The sequence below is a fragment of the Danio rerio genome, chromosome 14 (genome assembly GCF_052040795.2).
Source record: "Danio rerio strain M-AB ecotype USA chromosome 14, GRCz13ab, whole genome shotgun sequence".
NCBI classification, from domain to species: Eukaryota; Metazoa; Chordata; class Actinopteri; order Cypriniformes; family Danionidae; genus Danio; species Danio rerio.
Genome location: NC_141034.1, coordinates 10,383,756 through 10,407,530, shown reverse-complemented (window position 1 = coordinate 10,407,530; position 23,775 = coordinate 10,383,756). Strand labels below are relative to the sequence as shown.

General features: G+C 34.4%; 1 protein-coding gene and 1 long non-coding RNA gene across 4 annotated transcripts in view; one reads left to right on the top strand and one right to left on the bottom strand.

Moving 5' to 3' along the window:
• LOC147840770 (uncharacterized) overlaps positions 1-23,775 on the bottom strand; it is an 821,899-nt gene that overhangs the window by 641,033 nt on the left and 157,091 nt on the right. The window lies entirely within an intron of this gene.
• The window catches only part of il1rapl2 (interleukin 1 receptor accessory protein-like 2), a 596,834-nt gene that overhangs the window by 534,681 nt on the left and 38,378 nt on the right, over positions 1-23,775 (top strand). For all 3 annotated transcript variants that reach the window (XR_015506586.1, XM_087279997.1, NM_001142584.1), the window contains 1 exon segment: positions 8,782-8,911. Coding sequence is in view for 2 of the 3 variants with exons in the window: in XM_087279997.1 (XP_087136123.1) it covers positions 8,782-8,911 (130 nt within the window). In the remaining variant the exon portion in view is untranslated.

The following is a 23,775-nucleotide window of genomic DNA, read 5'->3' as shown; positions in this document are numbered from 1 at the left end:
CTCAACTTACATTGTAAAGACTGCAGGGTTCCACATAATTCATTCATATTGTCAAACAGAATCAATTAAGTTAACATATAGCCCAGCAGTCACAGGATGTCAACATGATGGCAGATTGATATTGTGTCGTGGGATTTTGGGTGGAAATGAAACTCTGTGTCCAATGTGTCAGTGTCCAACGTCGGACAGATGTTGCAATTTGATCACTTTTCAACGCAAACTTAAAATAACCAAATATAAATATCTAATGATGTTTTAGCATGGCATTGTGTGGATGTTACCACTTTGATGCCTATCAGACTATCAGATTGATTTTGTTTGCCATACCTGATGAACAAATGTCCGTATTTGATGTCAATATGACGTTGCTGTTGGCTCGGCGTTGGATTTTGGTTACGTAGCAGCCGAACCTAAAAACAACGAAATATGTCGTTATTGGACGTCAAAATAACGTATATTAAATTTTGGTCACCCAACATCACAACCTAAATCTAACCTAATATAAATGTCTTATGATGTTGTGTGCCTGCTGAAAACAAATATAAGTGGATTAAACATAAAACAATTAAGTTGTCTTCAAAATTTAAAGAATTGTGTTGTTTCAGCTCATTTTAAATAAGCTGTTTGAACAAGCAGTGTTTTTGAGTTTACATCAATCAAACTGACTAAAAATATTAACATTTTGTATAACTTAAAAAAAATCTGAAACCTGATTAACAAATTAAAATAAGTTGAAGTAACATAAAAACATTTGTTGTCATGACTTTCATGACTTCATGATTTTTTTTTTTCATTGTAGAGGTTAAATTTAGAGAACAGCCGATTATGGTTCAAGGTCACTTATATGCTTATTCCTATTTGTAGTTAATCTATAACAGGAGTAAAAGTGCACAGTATTGAAGCACTGAAGCACAGTATTTTAAAAAAGTTATTTAAAAAAAAGAGTAATTGTAAATCACCTGTAATTGCCTTAATTATATGAGAACCCCTATTTAACTGTCAGTCCGACTTTGTAAAATGGTGAGCACTATAGTGACTGAAACCCTCAGGCAGCAGGTTGTTCATGTGAAACCCAAAGAGATGTAAATTTCAGCCATAGCAACAGTGTTAACAACTTTTTTTGTAAATTGCACAGTATTTAACTTCAACAAGAAAGGTATTTTACTGTAGGACAGTTATGCGGTTACTGTATGATACTGCATTTTAAAGTTGCATTGTGAAAATTACTGTATATTTTACAGTAAAGCAGTGTTGGGCAGTAGCGTCGCTACAACTAGTGGCGCTACTAGCTTAACTACGTTTCTCAGATTAAATGAATTCATATGATGGTAAGAATGACGATTTCTTCTTCTTCCTGTTTTTACGGTGTTCGACAACAAAGTTTTTGGTGCATTACTGCCACCTCTGGTTGCCGTCGTCGCCAACCGAATCTTGCATGACAAAGATGACTGAGGGACTGTGGTTGAAAAATACTTTAGTATATATACATACATATATGTGTGTGTGTATATATATATATATATATATATATATATATATATATATATATATATATATATATATATATATACACACACACACACACACACACACACACACACACACTATAATGCTTATTTCAAAATATTATCCTTTACTATAAACTACTATAGTATTTTAAATGTGTAACACCTGGTTTTATTGGATATTTTAGCTGTTATATACTAGAATTTGTTTCTGTTTGGTACAGCATATTATTTACAGTAAATAACTGAACTGAACTATTATGCCTCATATGTTTCATCGACAGTTTTATTGACCACTAAGATATTATTGACTTGGATTTAAGTTGCTTCGATTTAAAAATGAAAATTGTAAACATAGCTTAGATGTAGCTAAGCTACTTTGCCATGTAGCTTTTAGCTTAGCTTGCTACATTTCCCGGAAGGTAGTGTAGTTTAACTACATTTTAAGTAAAGCAGCTTAATAGCATACAATTCGCTATATACATTGATAGCCTGAAAAATGGTGCTACAGATATAAGTACAGTAGTTTTGTTGTAATTGATTTACTGTAAATTACTGGCGAACTGCTGCCAGTAGTTACCTTAGATTCTGTTGGAAATTGTAAACAGTGAAATTACTTAGTCTTTATTTTTATTTATTTGTTTTTTAATATTGCAATTTTTAGAGTCTCTGATCAGAGTAAGAATGAATGCATTGATGTTTAAGAGAGTTTGTGATCATTAGCAGTAAGGCTTCACTAACATATACTTAGGATCATTCCACTGCACAAAGAAACATCCAAAGGACGTCTATTGCACGTCATTTTTGAATGAACAATTTTGGTCCCCTGAAGGTGCAGACCGTGGCGCCAGATGATGTCTTATTTAGATGTCTACCGAACGTCCATAGGACTTTCGTTTTGGGTCTAATTGAAGGCCAAATGTGAATATTGTGGACTAATTTTAGTCTAATTTTAGTCTTATAAAAGTCAAACAAATTTTAGACATCATTTTACACTGCTTATATGCTCTGTGCATAACTGTAGTCCCATTTCAGAAGGTGGCATACTGTTTAAAATCATTTGATTATCTCAGCAGCAGGACTGAATTGGAAGCGCATGACACCTTTGTATGCTTTTTCATTTATCATCTGCTTCTGAAACAATCAAACGATCTTAAACAGTATGCCACCTTCTGAAATGGGACTACAGCCACAGTAAACAGGTCCTTCCTGCTGAAAATATGAAACTACAGTTAAACACAGGCATTTTCTAATAAAAATAACAACTCAACCAAGTTGTGTGAACAGGGAACTATGATCTAAAGTTAGTCTAAAGTCATAATGATGGCAATTAAATTTCTTAAAGTTCAATGGGAAACATTTTCATGGTCAAACTGAGGAGGTTCTAAACCCAAAGTGTGCCAAGTATTCAGAGAGAGGAGTAAATGTTAAGGTTTGAGTAATGTTTTCTGCTGCAGGAATTTGGCCTCTTCTATAGCTACTTTACATGGCAAAAATGCAAATGTTGATCAAAACACACCAAGTGGACGTCAGCCAACTGAAATGAGAGTGTACACTGTGCTTGCATTAAATCTGGGACACACCAAGTAGACGGTTGCCTATTAGGCGGCATCAGGCTGTCTGTTAACATCTGTTAGGCTAGTTTGTTTGGTGTGTTCCACATGTCGGTTCTCATTGGATTCACAGCGGAGGGAGTTTGCCCAATTCAGCATGTAGAAAGTGAGAGTGCTCTGATTGGCTGTTTAGCTACAAATCAGAGTGCGATAACTAATTTTTAAATGATAAAATTTGCCCAGCAAATATGCAACATTATAAGATGTTAATATTAGGTTAGATTAAGGTTGTGATGTCAGGTGACAAAACTTCAATATCTAGCCAGCGTCTAAGGACAATGTTATTTTGACGTCCAATAACGATGTTAAATGATGTTGATATTTGGTTGATTTTAGGTTGTGTTGGAAAGTGACCATAATCTGTCGAGCCAACATCTTTTTCAATTTATTTGTCAGGTATGGCAACCAAAATCCAATGTCTGAGAGACATGGTAGTAACGTCCATACAACGTCAAGCTGTAACATCATTAGACGCTGATATTTAATTGATTTTAGGTTGGACATTAGACAGTAGGTTGGGTTCTGACGTCAACTCAGTTTGCATTTCTAACGAAAATGGAAAGTCCCCACCAGTGTTGGGGAGGTTACTTTGGAAATGTAATAGAATACAGATCACAAATTACTAAGTAGTGTACCTTTTCAATTACTTTATCAAAGTAAAGAAACTGATTATATCTGATTACTTTTTGATTAATTTTAAGTTTCTAATGGATATTTTCAGCTAAATCATTTTCAAGCATTTATACTAAGCAGGTGTGACCTTACAGTGGCTCTGTTTACTGTTAGAATTTCAAAATCTTTCATCACTTGAATTAAGATTATATTAATTTCATTTTAAAGTACAGCCACCACAAAACCAGACCTTATAGCAAAAAAGTGTTTACTGTTGTTACAAAATCAAAATTTTGCATATTGTATAATTATTTACAACTCTTCATTAATAAATTACACTACATAATGTAGTATCATCAGTAACTATCATGAACTAATAGTAATTACCATAGTATACTTTATATATATATATACCTCCTCTCCCTCAGTCATCTTCAGATCAAGAAAGTTTAGGCCCGTGCACACCGAGACGTTTTTTGCTCGACGTTTAACACCTCGCGACTAAATAACGGGCGTCAATGTGATCGTGCACACCAACGCGCAAAACGGCAGGCGCAAAAGTGCCATTTTGAAAAAAAAATGACTCATGTTTTTTTGTTTTGACGCGCCACGTCAAAATCTTCTCCACCAATCAGATCGCCACTTTCGTTCACGTGCACGGAGCTGCTGAAGTTACAGTAAACAGCACTTGGAGGCGCTCAAGCGCTAAACTGTCAATGCAAGCGCAAACTGAAGAAGATGCCCAGAGGTGATATGAACGTGGAGCTGCAGCTTGAACCATCCATGCTTGTTCGAGTAACCAGTAACTTTAACAACAAACGTGTGAACTTCCTTTCCTCCTCTTCTTCTGTTTTATAAGCGGGTGTCAGAAGCTTAATGTTGTTAAGCGCTATCTAACGTCAAAAGAGTGATTTTGCATACTCTTCAGCTTGACACCAGTGAAAAGCGATTGGGTTTAAATGCGGGAAAACGTCTCGTAAAACGCTGACGATTAACGCAAATGAAAAGCGTCCCGGTGTGTAGGAGCCTTTTCTCGTGTTAGCCTAATTGGCTGGCGACGTCACTGGAGCGAGAGGTGGCAGTAATGCACCATAAAGTTTGTTGTCAAGCACTGTAAAACAGGAAGAAGAGGAAATCGTCATTCTCGCCATCATATGGATTTACTTTCATCGGCTAGACACTGGCTTCACAGCTCTGTGAATGTCAGTCCTGTCACTTAATGATCCGTGATCGGTAAATGTAGATTGTGTGGACGCTACTGCGCTACTTGCTAAAAATAATAGCTACGCTACTGAAAAGCTATTTTGATATATAAAAATGCCACACTACTGAGAAATGTAGTTAAGCTAGTAGCGTCACTACTTGTAACGATGCTACTGCCAAACTCTGTTAATGTGATAAAATTGCTTTGGCCAGAGGAGTCTGTTGGTACCCTGAATTTCACAAATCAATAATTTTGTGAGTCGATATATATATTTCGATATGAAAGGGGTTGTTTTTATTTCTGTACACTCACGATAACAACAAAAAAAAAAGGCTAAAGAAAGGCTAGGTTACACACCTGCAGATGCTTCCTCGGATTCGACATTGAAGCCTTTGATGTCAAAAGTATTGTAACAGCTGCAAAACTATTTTTGCACTGAACTGTTTTTTGTGTGCCCAGGGTGAAATTATTTTAAAATTTCCAGCAATGAAATGCATTTTTAGGACAACGCAGTGGCGCAGTAGGTAGTGCTGTCACCTCATAGCAAGAAGGTTGCTGGTTCGAGCTTCTGCTGTGTCAAATGGCGTTTCTGTGTGAAGTTAGCATGTTCTCACTGCGTTCGCGTGGGTTTCCTCCGGGTGTTCCAGTTTCCCCCACAGTCCAAAGACATGCGGTACAGGTGAATTGGGGAGGCTTAAATTGTCCGTAGTGTATGAGTGTGAATGAGATTGTATGGATGTTACCCAGAGATAGGTTGCGGCTGAAAGGGCAACCAATGCGTAAAAAGGGGCTGGATAAGTTGGCGGTTCATTCCCCTGTGGCGACGCCGGATTAATAAAGGGACTAAGCTGAAAAGAAAATGAATGAATGAAATGCATTTTCTTGTTACTTTTCTTTTTCTTCTTTCTTCCTTTTCTTCTTCATCTTTTTCCTTTTTCTTCTTTTTTGTTAAAATTCTTTTTGCTCCTTTTTTTCTTTTTCATCACTTCTTTTTTCAGTTCTTTTACTTTTTTCTTCTTTTTCTTGTTATTTTTCATTTTCTTCTTTTTCGTTCATTTTCTTTTTTCTTTGCTTTTTGCCTTTTCTTGTCCTTTTCTATTTTTTTCCTTTTTCTTCTTTTAATCCTTTTTTTCCTTCTTGGATAAGTTGGCGGTTCATTCCGCTGTGACAACCCCGGATTAATAAGGGGACTAAGCCGAAAAGAAAATGAATGAATGAAATGCATTTTTATCACTCGCCATGGTGACAGCTCTCTGAATGGTTGTAGTAGCCTAATGCTTTCAGCGGCAAAGAGGATTAACGTAATTGGTAGACTTGGTGCGCCGTAATCAAACCGGAAAACCAATCAAAAGCATCAGAATATAGCAGCACTTTAATAAGTGGCCTTAATTAAATTACTTAACAGTGTTACATGTAACTAGTTACTCCCCAACACTGGTCTCCACGATGTAGTAGTACAACAAAAAGTACAACATACTTAACCACTTATAATTTGGTTATTAAACTAGTTTGCTTGTGAAAATAAGCCAGATAATTCACAGTGTTCGCAAATATTTCAAAATAGTAGCCAGCTTCATTGGGTTTCATCTTGATTTGTATCATTTGCTTAGTTCTGTCACTTCAGTTTTGTTCTCGTGCTCCGATTCATAGTTGAACGGCCAATCAGAGAGCTCTCTTACAGACGGCTGATGGCAGTTCTACTTGCTGAACTGGACACCCTGACATGGGGTAACGTGTGGAACATATCAATCAAACTAGCCTGACAGACATTCACAAACAGCCCGACACTTTCCAGTGGCCAATCGTCCACTTGGTGTGTCCAGGACTTGACAATCTATAGTCGGTGAACTATGGAAGTGACTAAAGAACCGATTATCAGGATCACACCAGAGCAGTGTGAGAGACTAGTGATATCCTGTGGCAGCAGATGTGCTAAAGTCAGTCAATGCAAGGGCCTGTACACTTCAAACGCATTCTTGACTATTGTAACCTCAGAAAGGTTTGTTTTCATCTGTATTCACTAGCTACATTTGTGTCCATCTATTTCTATGTGCATTTTAGACAATGATGCAAGATGCGCATCAATTTTTCAAAATGCGCATAAAAAACGTAATCGCAAAACTGAGTATAAACTGTCGGATAAACCTACAGTTTGTATTCGATAAGAAAAGATGCACATAAACTTTGATAGAAAAACTTTTACCAAACAAATTACAGTATGTGATTTAAAAAATGTTATGTGAGTTTGTTATAAGAGATTGTGTGATGATAAAAATGTGTGTAAATGGACAAACCAGCAGGCTGAGCACACTGTAAAACATCTGAAATGATGTTTTGGTCATTCCAAAGCGTCTTAACCATCTCAGTATTAGTGTTATTATTAATCACGTCCAGAACTGTCTAGAGTCTCTGTGCTCCATGTCTCATGTCTTTAAGTGCCACTACGCGTTTATTAACTTTGACTTGTTGGATGGAAACGCTGCGGAATTCGCACGTCTTTTATGTGATATTCCAGTTTTAATTAAAAACTAAAAAGTTAATTTGCATTTTTGTATGGAAACATAACTTTTTTTCTTCTTTTTCTTGTTAATTTTCTTTTCTTCTTTCTTTTTTCTTCCTTTTCTTCTTTTTTTCTTTTATCTTCTTTTTCTTGTTGATTTTCTTCTTCTTCTTCTTCTTTTTCTCCTTTTTCTTTTTTCTCATTTTTTGTTTATTTTCTTTTTTCTCCTTTTTTTCTTTTTCTTTATCATCTTTTTCTTTTTTCTTCTTTTTCTTGTTATTTTTCATTTTCTTCTTTCTTGTTCTTTTTCTTTTTGCTTTTTTTGTTCTTTCTAGTTCTTTTTCATTTTCATTTTCTTCTTTTTCTTGTTCTTTTCTTTGTTCTTTTTCTGTTTCTTTTTTTACTTCTTTTATCTTTTTCTTCTTTTTTCTTCTTTTCTTGTTCTGTTTTCTTTTTCTTCTTTTTTTCTAGTTGTTTTTGTTCTTTTTCTTTTAGTTCTTTTTTTGTTCTTTTTCTTTTTTTCTTTTTCATTTTCACTTTCTTTCTTCTTTTTCTAATTTATTGGTTGTTTTTCTTCTTGGTCGTGTTCTTTTTCTTTATAGTTTTTCTTTTTCTTTTTCTATGTTTTCCTTTTTCAATTTTTTCATGTTTTTTTCATCTTTTTCTTTTTTCTTCTTTTTCCTTTTTTATGTTTTTGTCTTCTTTTTCTTTTTCAGTTTCTTCTTTAAATTTTTTTTGTTCTTTTTCTAATTTATTTCTTCATTTTATTTATGTTCTTTTTCAGTTTTTTCTTTTCCAATATTTTCTTGGTCTTTTTTTTCTAGTTCTTATTCTTTTTCTTCCATTTTCTTCTTTTTCTTTTATTGTTTTCCTCGTTTTCTTTTTCTTCTTTTTCTTTTTTTCTTCTTTTTCTTTTTCTGTTTTTTTCTTATTTTTCTGTTTCTTCTTTTTCGTTTTCTTCTTTTAAATTTTCTTCATTTTCTTGTCCTTTTCTTTTTTTCATTTTTTCTTTTCTGCTTTTTTTCTTTTTTTTCCTAATCTTTTTCTTCTAGTTCTTGTTCATTTTCTTCCTATTTTTTTCTTTTTCTTGTTGTAGTATTTTTTCCCTTTTCTTTTTCTTTTTTTTCTTCCTTCATCATTTTCTTTTGTCTTTTTATCTTTTATTATTTTTTCTTCTTTTTCTTCTTCTATTTTGTGTCTGGGTATTGTCACAACTAAAATTGCTTTAAATATTAATCATTATTTCTGTTCATAAATTGATCTCTAATTTGCACTCCACTGTACAGTATACATTTGCTCTATATTATGCTGATTAATATCTACCCATTGTGTTTTGTTTTTTAACAGGTATGCGTCTCATCTTAGACTGCAAGGCTTTTTTCGGCTACAGCGGTGATTCCAAACCGATCATCTACTGGATGAAGGGGGATAAGTTTGTAGAGGAGCTGGAAGGACACATAAGAGAGAGTGAAGTCAGGTAATGTTTTCTAGGCTTTATATCTGTTACTTCTTGAATTAAGAGCAATACACTATAAATAGGTAGAACATGCATGACTTCACAGTGCTGAAAGTGAAGAACAGACTGTGATTATATAATAGCACACTGACAACCTACAGGAAAACAGGTGTGACAGCAAACATGAAGATTACTGGGGACACAGAGACCTCTAGTGGACAAGTGTGCAAAAACAGGTTATTTATATAGAACACAACAGAAATAACTTTTGAAGATTTCATTAGCAAAAATAGATTTCTTTAATTTTTCTTTAGAATATTTCAAGTTTTTGCAACTACTAAAAAGCTCTAGTTAATTTCCATAAATCATCTGTTTTGCAATTTATGACATAACATGGTGTCTAAAAAGACTAAATTTGAGTCATGCTTTTGCAAATTAACAGTTGTGTAAACTCTGTGTGTTTTAAATATTCGCTGTGTATTCTCTTGTATAAACTGTGTATTCTGGAATAGAATAGAATAGAATAGAATAGAATAGAATAGAATAGAATAGAATAGAATAGAATAGAATAGAATAGAATAGAATAGAATAGAATAGAATTATTGATTGGGGTGGTGGACTTTTTGTACAGCAATACAGAATATATGGGACAGAGTGTTCATATGAGTATTTATAAATTATTGTTTGCAATGCAGTAAAGTATGCCATGACAAATCAATAAACAGTAATAATATGCATTAGGGTGCAGTGCAGTGCATACCTGAGATGTAGTGAGCACAGGTTATAGAAGGATGGTGGTATGTTGGTGGTTAGTTTCTTTATTTATTTATGGGATATAAAATATCTATCTATATAATAAATATCTATCTAAAATATCAGTTTATACATTCATTCATTCATTTTCTTGTCGGCTTAGTCCCTTTATTAATCTGGGGTCACCACAGCCAAATTAACTGCCATCTTATCCAGCACATTAATACACGGCGGATGCTCTTCCAGCCGCAACCCATCTCTGGGAAACATCCACAAACACTCATTCACACACACTCATACACTACGAACAATTTAGCCTACCCAATTCACCTGTACCGCATGTCTTTGGACTATGGGGGAAACCGGAGCACCCAGAGGAAACCTACGCGAATGCAGGGAGAACATGCAAACTCCACACAGAAACACCAAATGAGCCGAAGATCGACCCAGCGACCTTTTTGCTGTGAAGCAACAGTATTACCTACTGTGCCACTGCTTCGCCTAATATCAATTTATGTGGTATAAAATACTACACAATTACAAATAATTTAAAAAAACATCTGTCAGTTTCAGATGTTGTTCTTGATTTGTATATTGCATGTTCAGTTTATGTATGCATGAGTATTAAATATACATAAAAGCAATGACAGATTACATTTATGTGCATAATGTTTTTTTTTGTTTTATTTTTTTTACATGATTTTATTTTATTTTAATTGATTTTATTTATTTTTTTATTTTTTGGTTTTAGTTTATTTTATTTTGTTTTATTTAAATTTTATTTCTTTATTTTTTAAAATTTATTCTTTTTTTATTTTATTTTGTTTTATTTATGGTTTATTTTATGGACATTTTGGCATGAAATAAACTGATCTTTTACTTACTGTTATAATTTTACAGTGTATATTATTATTATTATAACATTTTTATACATATGGCTTCACATAAGGGAAAACCTGTTCTTTAATACATAATAATCATTTGTTTCCTTACAACATTTTTTTTTTAATTTAACACTAAAAGCGGTACTTGAGGTTTACTTTGTGAAGTAATGACATATGTCCACAAAACTATAAATAAATTACAAATGTTACTTATCGCAATACTCTAAATACAGTTTCCTACATTTAGACAAATTATTCAAAAACAACAGCTAGTTGTGTTTCATCAGGAGAAATAAATACATTCAAAATGTACACTCACTGACAATTTTGTTAGGTACACCTGTCCAACTGCTCATTAACTCAAATCAAATCTAATCAGCCAATCACATGGCAGCAACTCAATGCATTAAGGCATGTAGACATAGTCAAGACGATCTGCTGCGGTTCAAATTGAGCATCAGAATGAGGAAGAAAGGGAATTTAAGGTTTACAGAAAATGGTCCAAAAAAGAGAAAATATCCAGCAAGTGGCAGTTTTGTGGGCGGAATGTTGATGCCAGATTTCAGAGGATAATGGTCAGACTTGCTCAATCTGATAAAAAGGCAAATAACCACTCGATACAAGGTATACAGAAGAGCATCTCTGAACACACAACACATTAAACCTTGAGACAGATGGACTACAGCAGCAGAAGACCACACCGGGTGCCACTCCAGTCAGCTAAGAACAGGAAACTAAGGCTACAATTCGCACAGGCTCATCAAAATTGGACCATAGAAGATTGGAAAAACGTCTGGTCTGATGAGTCTCGATTTCTGCTGCAACATTTGGATGGTAGGGTCAGAATTTGGCTTCAACAACATGAAAGCATTGATTCATCCTGCCTTGTATCAATGGTTGAGGCTGGTGGTGGTGTAATGGTGTGGGAGATATTGTCTTGGCACACCTTGGGCCCATTGAGCATCGTGGTTCTAATTGAGCATTGTGACAACGCCACAGCCTACCTGAGTGTTGTTGCTGACCATGTTCATCCTTTTATGACCACAGTGTACCCATCTTCTGATGGCTACTTTCAGTAAGATAATGCACAGTTTGATAATGCGCCATTTGATAAAGTGCCAATCATCTCAGGGTGCTTTCACACCTGTGAATCGATTCAGTTGTTCCGAAACAGAGATTAAAGTTGTTACATTGTTGCTCTTTGCTCTTGGAGCGGTTCGCTTTCACACTGCAAAGTTTCTAATCGGACCAAAAGAGCTAAAACAAGTCACGTGCGAGTAAACTCTCCTCACATTGGTCAGAGTGTCAGGGTTTACTTTGCAGCGTCCCGCTCAGCTGTCAGGAGGTGGTGGTTTGGTGGTGATTGACAGGGTGCGCGCGCGTGACGTGTCTGAGGAGAGATGCGGTGGGGAGGGGTGAGAAGGGTGCGCGACGATGCCTATTTGAGGACTGGGAGAGAGACGCGAGATTACCGGGAGATCATCACTTGTTTGCGGGCATCCGGAGACTCGCGAAACTTCCCGCCCTACTCATAATTCTCTCTTCATGTAGCCGTAAGCTTATTACATATCCATAAAACACTGTAATATAACCGCACTCGGATCGGATCGCTTTCTCACTGCAATCGAACCGCTCCAGGGTTCGTTTCAATCGAACCGAGACCACCTCACTCAAGCGATCTCGGAGCGATTACTTTGGCGCGGAACAGAGCGCGATTGCCCTGTTCACATATGCCAATCGAACGGCGCTAACTGGGCAAACGAGATACGTTCCGAAACAAAATTGTAGGTGTGAAAGCACCCTCAGACTGGTTTCTTGAACATGACAATTGAACATGTACATACAAGTTCACTGTACTCAAATGGCCTCCATAGTCACCAGAACTCAATTCAATAGAGCACCTTTGGGATGTGGTGGAACGGGGGATTCGCATCATGAATATGCAGCTGACAAACCTGCAGCAACTGCGTGATGCTGTCATGTCAATATGGACCAAAATCTCTGAGGAATATTTCCAGTACTTTGTTTAATCTATGCCACGAATAATAAAAGCAGTTCTGAATGCAAAAGCATAAGGTGTACCCAACAAAGTGGTAAAGTACCTAAAACATTTTATGTAGTTACATTACAAAACACAAGATGTTTGAATGAAGAGCTATAGTTCCACAAATTGTGTTTAATCAATATAAAAATGTAACTATATATGTAATGAATTTATGAGGGTTGCACTCCTTAAGAGAAAATTATATAGAGACAATGGGAGAAACACTAATCACTACAATGATGAGTTGAAATGTTACAGCTTTTACCAAAAAACCTTCCAAAAAATTTTAACATTTAGTTAAAACATATACTACCTAAATAATCTTTGTATTTTATACATTCAGCATTTAATTTACCTTTGAAATTTTAACTTAGATTTTATTGTATATTTATTTTTACGGTATAGGTGGAAATATGAGTGTGAGTACTGTGTTAGACTAATTGTTAACCCAGCACACTTCTCCGCCTTCAATCCACAGCACCTTCTGACCTTACAGAGGACGAGCTGCTGTGAGAATGATTGGATGGAAGCGTTTTTGTCAAGTGACCTCCCAGCTGTTGGGAGGAAGCTGCTTTTGAGTTTTTGTTGCATGAACTGGATGGACCTTAAAGTCATGTTAATAATGCATGTTAGTTGTAGAGCAATGACACAGAAAAAAGCAGTTTCAAAGATCAATGTGGCTTTGTTGACAATTTTATGTGTTTTCAATGCTGTCAAAGCTGCCATACGATGCACTGATGCATGATGTTTATGTCCGAGTTTCTGTTGTTTTCTGAGGATGTCAATTTGGATCCTTTGCTATGTGTTTCTGATCGAGAGATTTATGTTGTCATTTTATAGTGTTGCTGATGCTGCATACTTTTTTTTTCTCCTCACCTCTGTGAAAATAACATCTGGAACACCCCTCCAGAGCAAATCGATCAACCCTGACGTAAAGGTGTCATAGAGTGCATTGATTCAATATGTAAAACCATTCTCTGATATCTAAATAGTAGGTATGTGGCTTAAGAAACGGTTTTGTATGCTCATTCATAACCAAAGGAATTACCCCTAGAATGAAATGCTCGGTTTTGACCATATTTGGATGGATAATTAATGATGTCTGATAATGTTCTGCAGCTAGTGTCAGTGTCTGATACTTAAACACACATACAGTGTAATGATGGGGTTGACAACCTGGGTTAGGATCCAAATGTAGCTTTAATAGACAGTTAAGCAGGCAAGGTTTGATACAGGAGCAGACAGTTTCAGGTAAAGGGGCGGGGTAGCCAGGAAAACAAACATAAACAATAAATACAAAGGATAAAAATATGGCAATGCTGGGAAAACGCTTATAAAATTCACTAAAGGGAAACAAGACTCAGCAATGTGCTAGCGTGACTGGAGAGTTTATATAGTGTGTGTAATCAGTAATCAGAAGGTGAACTGAAACTCTGGTGTGTGACTGCAGGCCTTGATTGGAAACGTAGTTCAGGTGAATGAAAGGGAGGGTTGTCCAGCTATCCACAATGGCAACAATGCAATTCATAAACTCAAAATATTCATTAATTTATTTTTTGTCGGCTTAGTCCCTTTATTAATCCAGGGTCGCCACAGTGGAATGAACCGCCAACTCATCCAGCACGTTTTTATTCAAAACACAATTCATAAATATGCAAATCCAACTCATAAATTCAAAACACAATTCAAAAACTGTAAACACATTTTATAAATAAGAAAGTCTAATTCATAAATTCAAAACACAATTCAAAAACTCTAAACACATTTCATAAATAGGCAAATCCAATTCTTAAATTCATAACACAAATCATAAACATGCAAATTTAATTCATATATTCAAAACACAATTCATAAATATGCTAATCCAATTCATATATTCATAACACAATTCGTAAATTTAAAACACAGTTCATAAATATGTAAATACACTTCATAAATTCAAAACACAATTCAGAAATATGCTAATCATTAATTCATTCATTTTCTTTACGGCTTAGTCCCTTCATTAATCCAGGGTCGCCACAGCGGAATGAACCGCCTACTTATAGTAAATACAAAATACAGTATAATTCATAAAAGTGCAGATTCAATTCGTAAATTCAAAACACAGTTTTTAAATTCAAAACACAATTCATAAACATGCAAATCCAATTCATAAATTCAAAACATCATTTGTAAACTCAAAATACAAGCCATAAATAGGCAAATCCAGTTCGTCAGTTCAAAACACAATTCGTAAATTCAAAACACAATTCATAAACATGCAAATCCAACTCATAAATTCAAAACACAGTTTGTAAATTCAAAACACAGTTCCTAAATATGCAAATCCAATTCATAAAATCATGACACAATTTGTAAGTTAAAAACACAATTCATAAATATGCAAATCCAATTTGTAAATTTAAAAAACAATATATAAATCTAAAGCACAATTCATAAACAAGCCAATCAAACTCATAAATTCAAAACACAATTCATAAATTTGCAAATCGAATTCTTAAATTCAAATCACATTTCATAAATTCAAAACACATTTCATAAATATGCAAATCGAATTCATAAATTCAAAACACAATTCATAAATTTGCAAATCCAACTCATAAATTCAAAACACTATTCGTAAATTTAAACACAATTCTTAAATAAGCAAATCTGTTTCATAAATTCAAACCACAATTAATAAATATGCAAATCCAATTCATAAATTCAAAACACTATTTGTAAATTTAAACACAATTCGTAAATAAGCAAATCTAATTCATCAATTCAAAACACAATTCATAAATATGCAAATCCAACTCATAAATTCAAAACACAATTCAAAATCTGTAAACACATTTTAAAAATAAGAAAGTCTAATTCATAAATTCAAAACACAATTCAAAAACTCTAAACACATTTAATAAATAAGCAAATCCAATTCATAAATTCATAACACAAATCATAAACATGCAAATTTAATTCATATATTCAAAACACAATTCATAAATATGCTAATCCAATTCATATATTCATAACACAATTCGTAAATTTAAAACACAGTTCTTAAATATGTAAATACACTTCATAAATTCAAAACACAATTCATAAATATGCTAATCATTCATTCATTCATTTTCTTTACGGCTTAGTCCCTTCATTAATCCAGGGTCGCCACAGCGGAATGAACCGCCTACTTATAGTAAATACAAAATACAGTATAATTCATAAAAGTACAGATTCAATTCGTAAATTCAAAACACAGTTTTTAAATTCAAAACACAATTCATAAAAATGCAAATCCAATTCATAAATTCAAAACATCATTTGTAAACTCAAAATACAAGCCATAAATAGGCAAATCCAGTTCGTCAGTTCAAAACACAATTCGTAAATTCAAAACACAATTCATAAACATGCAAATCCAACTCATAAATTCAAAACACAGTTTGTAAATTCAAAACACAGTTCCTAAATATGCAAATCCAATTCATAAATTCATAACACAATTTGTAAGTTAAAAACACAATTCATAAATATGCAAATCCAATTTGTAAATTTAAAACACAATATATAAATTTAAAGCACAATTCATAAACAAGCCAATCAAACTCATAAATACAAAACACAATTCATTAATTTGCAAATCCAATTCATAAACTCAAAACACAATTCAAAAACTCTAAACACATTTCATAAATAAGCAAATCCAATTCATAAATTCATAAAACAATTAATAAATAAGCAAATCTAATTCATAAATTCAAAACACAATTCATAAATATGCAAATCCAATTCATAAATTCAAAACACTATTCGTAAATTTAAACACAATTTGTAAATAAGCAAATCTATTTCATAAATTCAAAACACAATTCATAAATATGCAAATCCAATTCATAAATTCAAAGCACTATTTGTAAATTTAAACACAATTTGTAAATAAGCAAATCTATTTCATAAATTCAAAACACAATTCATAAATTTGCTAATTCAATTCATAAATTCAAAACACTATTTGTAAATTTAAACACAATTCATAAATAAGCAAATCTAATTCATAAATTCAAAACACAATTCATAAATTTGCAAATTCAACTCATAAATTCAAAACACAATTCAAAAACTCTAAACACATTTCATAAATAAGAAAATCTAATTCATAAATTCAAAACACAATTCATAAATATGCAAATCCAATTCATCATTTTAAAATAATTTATAAATGCACACGTCAAACTAATTTCAAAAAATGTAAAAATTTTTACTTGTGAATTCACAAAATGTGTTTTGAATTTACAAATTGGATTTTGTGAATGTGAATTGTGCTGTGCATGTATGAGTTTTATTTTTGCAAATGTATTATTATTATTGAGGCTGATCTGGCTCCATAATAGCACCATCTTGGAAGCAAGGATGTGGTAAGATTTGATATTTGTGCTCTCACCCGCATTTTTTTCTGATTCTATCAGAGTTTTAAGGTGAATGGAGGTGAGAAAAGGATTAGAGAGCATATGCAGCTCTGTGGGGTGTCCGTGTTAATGGGTTAAAAGGTTAAATGAATGTTTGTTCACCTTGACTGATGGATATCCTTAGGGGAAGGAAGTACAGCAGGTAGAGTGGGTGAATATCCTTGGCTTGTCATTTAGCAGATTGTACAGTTTGAATGGGGTGATGGTAGAGCTGAAGTCTGCAAAATCTAATGCATGTTCAGGTGTTGCTATAGCCTCTAGAAAGCCAAAGTGATCCTTCAGACCTGTCAGACTGATGGACAAAATCGAATGAATCCTGCTGGAAAAAGTATGAGATTCGGAAATTCAGAAGCCAGACAATTTAGTCATTGAAATACAGGGAATTCTCATAGGATTTCAATGGTAAATAGCAAATGTGGAGTATAAAAAAAAACATTTTGATAACACTTGAAGGGGCTATGAAATCTTGCAGTTTATTAGAAGGGCTATGAAATCTCATAGATATGTCACTGCTACGTATGTATTTTATGTATGCTTATGACAACAATGACGTCAATGCCCCAGTTATGACATTTTAAATGCAAAGGTGACATTGTTTAAGTGTTCGACAACTTTACAAATACATTATAATCTATTGTATCTTTATCATGACAACTTGATATTTTTAAGATAACATTTTCATAGATCTATCATAAACATAATTGTTAAGGGGTCATTATAACTGTTTCATTGATTTTATAACAGCATCCTTAAAGTTTGATGTTTAATGTCATTAAATACTAATGACACTGTTATAAATCTACCGAATATGTCATTAAATACTAATGACGCTGTTATAAATCTATAGGATATTGACAATATTGCTTATAAAGAGCAATTTTAATGACATTAATTTTGTTCCACCAAAAAAAGTGTTTAGAAAAAATGTTAAATAGACAATTATAATGACCTCTTGGCAATCATGTTTATGACAGACTTATGACAAGTTATTAGGGGTGTCAATTAATCGTTTCTTCGATGCACTGCGATGCAGATGCGGACAATTCGGAATCGGTTCAGTAATAATCATAACTGGTTATTACTGACGTCATTTATCTTATATGCGCTCTGTCGCGAGGGAAGCGATCAAGAATATTTACAGCGCTTTAACTTCTTAAAACTCATAAACTGTGCACAATTTCACTATGTGTGTATGCTGGATCAGTCTTTCACTGACATATACACCAATAGCCAATATTTCACTGAGATCGAGAGAATGAAAGTAGCCTCCTCCATTTCTCTCTCTCTCGCTCTGTCTCTCTCTCTCTTTCTCACACACACACAGTGGCCCATTTGACCTGCTGGCGTGGCTTTTCTTCTCTTCTCGGCTGTTTTACAGTGTTACTTTTGCATAAAGAAACGAGCGCATGTCTGCAGAGTTTTCTCCACCGTGTCTATCTACATCAGCTGTAAGATCGCCGCTGCCGCCTGCCGCTTATCAGTATCACTCATCTGTAAAGAACGCAGCGTGCAAGAGCCAGTCGCAACCATTTTTTTGAGGGTGTGACCAATCAAAGGGGTGTAAGAGAACTAGACAAGGATCAGAAATTGAGCTGGATATTTATATTTGTTTATATTATTTGCTAAATGCTTGTTTTGTTTAAAGTTACAGTTTATATATCTGACAGTTTGTATTAAATGACAAAATTGTATTACAAATAGTATATAAAAATAAATATATTCATACATTTTAATGCAAGAAATGCTGCTGTGAAGAAAATATAAAATGTATGGAAAGCACCGTCAATGCACCGTGATGCACCGAAATATCGAATTGAACCGAATCGATGGCATGATAATCGTGACCGAACCGTGAGACTAGTGTAGGTTCACAGCTCTACAAGTTATGTTGCCTTTGTCATGACAAAGTCAAAGACAGGTTATGATATATTTGTTTATGTAAAGTTGTCTTCTCAAACAATGTCATCTTTACACTTAAAAATCCCATAAATAAGTGAATGACCTTTGATGAAAGTTGTATTAAGTCTGCCTAGCGACAATGCCAATATAATAACTGCTCATCTTCCATACCAAGTCACAGAAAAAAAAAGCTGCAGCCATACTAGGGTTTGAGCATGCGAAAATCTGTCAGACAATGCTGCGGAAAGGGCCGGAATTAAACACGATGATGTGACACTGCTCCATATTTTAAATTGCACCGATTAAAGGTGCAGTATGTAAGTTTGACACCCAGTGGTTGAACTAGGTATTCCACACCTGGTTCAAAACACAAGCAAGTGTAGGTTGCCAGATGACGAAACCAACAGCAGTGTGCCTGACTATCAACCCTAAAGGCTGATTTAAATCGTGTTCTAAATAAAAGCAAAGGCACATGATTGAAGGAGTGTCTTCGATATAAATTTTTGTTCTGCAACACCTGAAATGTATATTTTAGGCTATATATAGGCTATATATGGGCTTCTATATCTTGCAGCTGAACAACAGGATAAACTGACAATGATTACGTCAGGTACACCTCATGTGCTTAATTCAGTGTTAAATGCTAATAATGTGAGTTTGAATGCCATTTCACATGACATTTATTGCCATATACTGAAAGCTGCAGCAGATAGTTTAACTCAGACCTTGAAAATAAAATAAATGTAACTTTAGACCTGTGACTCAACAAATATCAGTGACTCAGCATATACATTTAATAATGTTAAAGAGGTTTTATATGTATGAAATAGATTATAAACTTTACCATTTCGTTGGAGTGCAGTAAGTGCACTATTCTGTTCTTCTGAATGGTTCTATTTAAATTTCTGTTGGGTTTCGTCAGGTGCAAACTGCCAAATTACTTAACACTGTGTATCATGTAGCGTGTTGTTATGACACAGGTTTACAATGTAACCTCTTCATCTAATGTTTACGTTCATAATGTTTATATTATTTATAATATTCACTTATGTGGAACTCTGAATCTGTGTCTCACTTCAGAATCTGCTACTGTCGAATTTTGGTTGCGGACGCACACTTTGAGAGCCTTCCTTATTGAATGAAAGAAATACGTGGTTTTCCACAGAGGTACACGGGGTGTTAAAATATTATTGGCTAAACTGGCAGTGGGTGGTTTAAATGACCAAAATAAAGACAACCGTTCCGGCACGTAACACATATTTTCAAAGCAAAATATCTGCCTTCAGCATTGGTTTTTTAAGAACCAAGAAAGTTTACTTAGCCTGTTTCTTAAATATTTGCAGATATATCATGGTATTTTTATGATTTTTATGAGTCAAAAACATACAGCACCTTTAAAATAAGCGCTCACGTTTTAATATCCTATTGATCTGACATATGCATGTGATGCTTGCAGGTCAGAGTAGGCATGGGCCGGTATAAGATTCTGACGGTATGATAACCTTGGATAAAAATATCATGTGATTACTGCTCTAAAATAGGTTCTTTTTAAATGTCTGGGTAAAAAACAACTACTTTTTCCCCTTTTAACACAATATATTTTATTTTGAGAAACATTTTAAATATTTTGGAGCAGTAAACATGTCAGGCTAAATTATTTAAAGGAATCATTGACTTCCTTTAAGTCATTTATTTCAAGAACAGATTTTTTTTTACAATTTAAAATGACATCTTTGGATATTCTTGTGCTGGAGATACTGTTTTCCTTAATTTTTTTATTTTTTTTAAGTAAATTAAAAATAGTACATATTCCTTAGGAACAGTATAGCAGAAAATGTTGACGAGTTTAAAACCTTGACTTTTCCAAACCCTGATATACCTTGAACATGGTTATCGTCCGATGCCTAGGTCAGAGTTCACCAAACTTGATCTTTAGAGTGCAAAAACATGTGAAACTTGCCGCATGAGCTTGAGTTTCCAGCATATGGGGTTATAAGTGCAGTGTGACCATGCACAGCTTAACAGAGCAGAGCATGTGTGGTTAGTCCAGTTTTTTTTTAAGTTATGAATGAGCTTTGCTTTGTTAAGATGACTAAAGATCCATCCAGCTCATGCTAAAAGACACAAGAGCAGCTTCTTCCTGACAGCTGAGAGGTCACTCGACACACACGCTTCCATCTAATCATTCTCACAGCAGCTCGTCCTCTGTAAGGTCAGGAGGTGCTGTAGATTCAGCGTCTCAGGCTGAAGGCAAGGAAATGTACTGGATGAATGATCAGTCTAACACAGGCTTCACACTGTGACATTCTCACCTATACTGTAAAAAATCTAACTCATATTTTAAAGGTTAATCTAATTATTGAATTAAAAAAAAAAAAAGATTTTAAAAGTCTAAAAAAAGAGCCACTGCTGATCAAACTTGGTTTGCCCACTGACAGCACATGGACATGTTTTTTATTACAGTTTTTCTTGTTTGCTTTGACGTGGTTAAAGAAACTAGGTTCCACTTCATTTTCTTTATCACTATCCCAGCAGAGCAGAAGACAGGTCTTGCAAATGTGTAAACCCTTTTTTTCATTTTTCAAAACACGGATGTCAGTCAAGCAGTCCAAACCCTATTGTTTTAGCAATGGTAACCAAACAGAAACCATCTATTCCTAACCATTAGAAACTACCAAGATCAGTATGAATTCACTGAAGCACCGGTTTGACACTCCTTCACACAAATCTTCAATTAGCAATCAGTCTGCAAACATTAAAAACGGTGGAAGGTCTATGTTGTTCTGTGCCAGCATGTATGGAGAAGGTCAATAATGGCCATGTCCTATACTCCCAACAGATTTGACTGTATACTGGTTTACATGTGTTTTCTCTAATATTTACAGTATTTTATTACTTCTGTATATCAGTTTTCAACCACAGTTTGAAAAATGTCATGAATTCAATATAAATTTAATCAAAGCATTTCTTATTCTGGATCCAACTCTTTGCAAAAAGGCAAATTTGACAGCCCAAATAGAAAGACATCAAAAGGCATTGGGAACAATGGCTACAATGGCATACAATGGTGCACTGATTCACACTGAGTTCTGTATTTTGTATTTTTTTTAGATTTTGTTGCACATTTTTTGTGTATTATTTTGTACACAATGAGAAACATGTGGTGTTCTCTGATAAGTCCACCTTCACTGTCTTTTCCACAGCCAAGAGAGTTACAGTGTGGAGAAGCCCCAAAGAAGTGTGCCATCCCGACTATTGCATGCCACGAAATGTTTTGGGCTTTATAGTTTTTCTTGATTGCTTTGATGCAGCCGTCAAATGAAACTCCACATTTTCAAAACAGTTAACACGCAGGCCTAAACAGTGGCACTCATGGTCAAAATGATACATTTTGCTTGCAAAACGCACATACCATGTCAAAACATTTAAAATATCCAACAAAAGCTAGTTTTACCTTCAAACAACACAACTTGCAAACAAGTATATAAGCTATTTCAATTAATGATTACACAATGGACAACAAAATACAAAATACAGAACTGTGTGAATCAGTGCACCATTGCTTGCCATTGTAGCTTATTGCCAATGCCATTTGTTGTCTTTTTATTCCGGCTGTCAAATTTGCCTTTTTGCAAAGAGTTGGATCCAGAATAAGAAATGCTTTGACTAAATTTATATTAAATTCATGATATTTTTCAAATTGTGGCTGAAAACTGAAATACTGTAAAAAAATAAAAATAAAAAAAACAGACAAAAGTAATGAATTACTTTAAATATTAGAGAAAACATGTAACCTTATATACAGTCAAATCTATTGGGAGTATAGGACATAGTCACTATTGACCTCCTCCATCCATGCTGGCACAGAACAACACAGACCTTCCACCATTTTTAATGTTTGCAGCCTGATTGATAATTGAAGATTTGTGTGAAGGAGTGTCAAACCGGTGCTTCAGTGAATTCATACTGATCTTGGTAGCTTCTAATGGTTAAGAATAGATGGTTTTTGTTTGGTTACCATAGCTAAAACAATGGAGTTTGGACTGCTTGAATGACATCGGTGTTAACTGTTTTGAAAAATGGTGGGGAAAATGTGTCAACCCAATGAGAAAAGGTTTACACATTTTCAAAACCTGTCTTCTGCTCTGCTGGGATAGTGATGATGAGAAAAATGAAGTGGAACCTAGTTTCTTTAACCAGGTGAAGGCAAACAAGAAAAACATTTACATTTACATTTTACATTTAGTCATTTAGCAGACACTTTTATCCAAAGCGACTTACAAATGAGGACAAGGAAGCAATTTACACAACTGTAAGAGCAAAAATGAATAAGTGCTATAGCAAAGTTTCAGGTCTGTAAAGTCAAAAAAAATTTTTGTTTGTTTTTTTTTTTTTTTTTTGAGTACAGTTAGTGGTATATCCAGAGAGGCAATTGCAGATTAGGAAGTGAAGTGGAGACTAAATAGTTGAGTTTTTAGTCGTTTCTTGAAAACAGCGAGTGACTCTGCTGCAGTTAGAGAGTTAATTTCACCAACTGGGCGGATTGAACGCGAGCTTTCGGGAAAGTGATTTTTTCCCTCTTTGGGATGAAACCACGAGGCGACGTTCATTCACAGAACACAAGTTTCTGGAGGGCACATAGATCTGCAGAAGTGAGAGCAGATAAGAAGGAGCAAGGCCAGAAGTCGCTTTGTAGACAAACATCAGAGCTTTGAATTTGATGCGAGCAGCAACTGACAGCCAGTGCAAACGGATGAGCAGCGGAGTGACATGTGCTCTTTTAGGTTCATTAAAGACCACTCTTGCTGCTGCATTCTGGAGCAGCTGAAGAGGCTTGATAGAGTTAGCTGT